The sequence below is a fragment of the Salvia miltiorrhiza genome, chromosome 4, assembly GCF_028751815.1.
Source record: "Salvia miltiorrhiza cultivar Shanhuang (shh) chromosome 4, IMPLAD_Smil_shh, whole genome shotgun sequence".
Classification (NCBI taxonomy): Eukaryota; Viridiplantae; Streptophyta; class Magnoliopsida; order Lamiales; family Lamiaceae; genus Salvia; species Salvia miltiorrhiza.
In genome coordinates, this window is record NC_080390.1 from 50,416,244 (window position 1) to 50,420,564 (window position 4,321).

General features: G+C 34.8%; 1 protein-coding gene across 1 annotated transcript; it reads right to left on the reverse strand.

Annotated features, from left to right (window-relative positions):
* Positions 1–1,704: 1,704 nt before the first annotated feature.
* On the reverse strand, positions 1,705–3,781 carry LOC131020314 (NADH dehydrogenase [ubiquinone] 1 beta subcomplex subunit 10-B-like). Its single transcript, XM_057949052.1, has 3 exons — positions 3,290–3,781; positions 3,118–3,192; positions 1,705–1,957 (listed from the first exon to the last, which is right to left on the reverse strand). Exons 1-2 carry the CDS (start codon positions 3,576–3,578, stop codon positions 3,164–3,166), a joined length of 318 nt encoding a protein of 105 aa, XP_057805035.1. The 5' UTR covers positions 3,579–3,781; the 3' UTR covers positions 1,705–1,957; positions 3,118–3,163.
* Positions 3,782–4,321: the final 540 nt, after the last annotated feature.

Here is a 4,321-nt window from a genome sequence, read left to right on the forward strand (position 1 = left end):
CACTCCACAAGAAAATGACATGGAATGCAGCTCAACTGGTACTAGCAGAGTGAGGTTGCAACACTATCAATTACTTATCAACATACACACATGTAGGCTAACTTCCAGTACTTAGTTGATGGGTCTATATAGATGGTACATAACAAGCATTTTACGAGTTCAAACTATCAGTTATTCTATGCCTATTTAAGATACAACTGATTACATTACAAACGAACAAGCTGAGACATAATAACATTAACTTTCTTCATAAAAATATGGAAATTCAGTAAATGAGGGATTATGTGTTCATACAATGATTTACGTGCAACTTCCATGGAAGCATGTCCTATGTAGTACATCCGAAGTCACCCTTCTTCTCATAGAAATAATCAAATAGATAAAAGCATATATTCTTAATTAGGCAAAAACACAGGTAAACGAAATGCCTAATAATGACGCATGAAGACACATAATTTCAACTATCAGTATATTTTCATTAGGTTATTTTGGAATGGAGGGATTTGGGGATGGATTTATAATCCATTGGATTGATTGGATCTTTGTATTCCAAACCCCTCAATCCAAATGCAACCTTGGTGTTTAAACACACAAGGGAAATCAAACTATTGAACAATTTTATATAGTTTCCCATAAATGCTAACTTAGCATATAGCAAACGTTACATGTTCATAAGTAATAATATTACATGATTTGATGATTATGCTGGACACAATTCAAGTTTGAATGCTCAGTAGATATTCTTATTGGTGACATACAGCCAAGCCTCTCCACAAAAATGAGACAATTCTTCAATGAAGTAGGTGAGTAGATTACTCAATATCAGCTGGAGCACGTACATATTCACTTATTCAAGCAATTTTTACACTGTGCGGAACAGTTCTGAAGCATGGTGGTCTCAAGCAAAATGTATACAGGTTCTTGGTGGCCACAGATAGAGGTGTCCACTGGTATAGTTCTCCACAGCTTTGGCTACAAATAGTGAATGTAAACGACTAACGTGGTAACAAGGTTCGCTTTTGGTTTCGCATACTTCAAACGGGAAACCAGCAGCTTTATGGTGTTTTTACATACTTTTTTATTTTATTACTTCTTAAAATTTTATGGTTTTTAAATGAGCATGTGTAAATTGCAAGTTCTCGTATTTTATAAGATTGTAACTTTGCACATGTAATTTTAATTATATATATTACTATCAAAAATCAAATTGCAAGTTCTCGTACTTAATAAGATTGTAACTTTGCACATGTAATTTTAATTATGTTTATATATATTGCTATCAAATCTGAATGGTATTAAAGTAATACATTTTAAGTTATTGAAGTCATATACTTCATTAAAAATAAAAGTTCAGAAAATATAACAAGAGAGGAACCCCCATTTACACTGAAATAGGCAAAAACTAGCACTTTGCAAACCATAACCAAAACTGCCTATAAGCTTAGCCAAACACCCACAGATATAGGTTAAGTTAATATTAGAACAACTGAAGTTAATAAAGATACCTGACCAGTAGAAATCAGTCCATTAATTATGCAAATATCATTCTTCACGACATCATATATTTTTCAAGAGAGCTAGCTAAATGTATTACAAGCAGCACAATTCACAAGGTGGACAGATGATTGTAGGTGACATTGTAAACTTAGCAAGCGTCAAATGTAGATGAAGCACAATCACCATCTATTAAAAGAGAATGTAACCGAAATCAAAGAGATAAGAACTTATGACATTATTTTGCTATTGATTGTTGGTAAAAACTCTCCTCACTTCCACAATACAGAAAGTTGCACGAGAAAAGAAGTTAGCCACATGGCCCTTAATGTTTGGATTAAACAAAAAACATACATTTGATTGTAACAGTCTAGCTGGACAAAAGTTAATAACCCAATGCACAAACCTGATTGTCATGTAGACATATCTCACATACATCAGCTTGCTGGATAAACATGATTACCTGCAGGGAAGAAAATCAGAATAAGAAAACGAAATATATTCATATTGATAAACTAGCTTTCAAATATTAATCAGGTTCGCTTTCATCTACATGTAGAAAGAGTAACTCTTTCTTGGTGCAATTTTGTTTGGTCATTCTCCCCACATATAATCCATCAGCATCAGTAAGCCGATAAATTTTGTATTTAGTGTGCTTTCTCTTTGGTTGTAAATTTATCATGAGAAAACGAGGGATAAGAAAAGATAGGAAACTTTTATTACCCCATAATAATATTATCACGAATTGGAGTGAAAATGAAAGAAAAGAGGCTGCCCAAATTTTTTTCCCATGCCACCGGGGAAAATTATCCACCCTACACAACATGTGCAAAGAGTGGGAAAATGGTGAAAATATATATTTTCCACCATTTTCCATCAAAGAGAACGCACCCCTAGTCTTTTATTTCTTCTACAACATCTTACAAAATTAATTTGAAATTTTATTTAGAGAAAAGCATTCTGATGGTCAAACAGAGCTTCAGTGCCAAATTCACTAGGGTTATTTTTATTTGGCTCACACTCTGCTCTTTTCGAAACCAAACAACACTTAGCATTTATCAGCGTCATGTGTGCAAAGTGGTAGAAGTAGGGACGCATCAGCATGTTCCAACTCTCCAACATCAGCTGGAAAAACTTCCAGCAACCCAAATATTTAGGTAAACCATTTAAAGTTTGCTTAATTTTTTATAAAAATCTCAATCATTATAAATTGACCTATCATATACAGTTCAGAACCTCTAACCAGAACATGAAACAACAATTTCAAAGGAAATACAAAACAATATTCAACTAGAAGTTAATCTCAAGCTTAAGTTAAGAGTTGCTCTCAAATCATGAAACTTTAACTATGTAATCTTCACGAGCAACTATCAAGCAATTCTGTAAAGTATCTACGCTTACAAATATACTACTTTGTTAGTTTGCATAGCATATGAATTCAATGGCATAACAAAAAATAAAAAATAAAAATAACCCTTATTCTCAGTCCACAACTTCTTTTTAGTTTTTGGGAAATTCACAGTCCACAACTTAATCTAGCTGAAATCATATAACTAAAAGTTCATCTAAATCACGCAAACTAAAGGGAAAACAAAACACAAAAAGCAGCAATTAAAAGAAAACCTCAAATTATTCAAACCGGCGACTCTGCAGTCCGCCCGCCAACAATTCACTCAGCTGTCGCTTCCACCTTCGGACCTAAGACAAACAAAAAATAAAACAAAAAACAACTCACCAAACACATACCAAAACGAAATAACCTTAAAAAATAGAGGTTAAAAAAAAATGGTCAAACCGTGGAAGACGTGGGGGCGGTGATCTTTGCCCCAGCCGATGCCGCGGGTGGATTCAAGATACTGGTGGACGAGGTGGCGGCATTTCTGGAGATGGTTGATGCCTTCGACTCGGTAGCACCATTTGACCTTCTCTCTCAAGATCTTAGCCTTCTCGATGTCGATCCACTTCTCCCTGACTAGATACTCCCTCATCTCCAGCATCGCCACCGGGTCCTTGTAGGGGTTCTCCGGGTCGAAATCGTCCGGCGGCCCGTCGTGAATCAGCGTCGCCCCCTTCTTCCGCCCCATTTTCTGACCTAGGGTTGATCGATTTCTATGGAGGAGTGAAAACTGAATCAGATATTAGGAGTAGAGTAAGAACATGTGTTGAACTTGAACACAACAAATGCGAGGCGGAGCGCCTCGCCATTGCGGGCTTTCCGACGTAAGCGGATCTGCGCCTAAATGGGTATAACGGGCGGGGCCTGATTTCTATTCCGCTCCACAGCCCATTTTCAAAATGGTTAATAAAATTACTCAAATTTATGTGCTCATTTTATCTTGACAAAACACTACGTGCTACTCAAATGGCCCGTTTCATATGGTATATGGTGATATAGCCCAATGCAAAAACAATAAGATGAAAATTTTAACAAAGAATAGTACTACTACTACGTATAAAACCCGAGGATATTATGGGCAAAATTTCAATTTGTAAGAATATACTACAATTTTTTAATAGTGATATAATATTTGATAAATATAGTATATGGAGTATATTATACTAACATAATAAACAAATCAAATTTTGTAAAACAAAACTATTTAATTTAATGTTATTCTTTTTTTATTATGGAATCATTATTTTTTGTTGGCTTAACCGATTAGCGATTATGTGATTATGGAATACATTAGGTCTTCTTGTCATATTGTTAATTGCAACAGTTAACAAACGATCCCATGCAATTAATGTTGGGAAATGGTGATATTAAGTACATAGTTATTTATGGTAAATTCCTGGCAATTTGTCGAGATTTAATTATAAATTTGAA

What these genes read in the sequence shown, in the direction of transcription:
- LOC131020314 (XM_057949052.1), bottom strand. Translation starts at nt 3,578, where the DNA reads ATGGGGCGGAAGAAGGGGGCGACGCTGATTCACGACGGGCCGCCGGAC. An exon ending in CCGCCCCCACGTCTTCCACG is followed by an intron (nt 3,193 to 3,289) that starts GTTTGACCATTT and finishes TGTTTGTCTTAG; the next exon opens with GTCCGAAGGTGGAAGCGACA.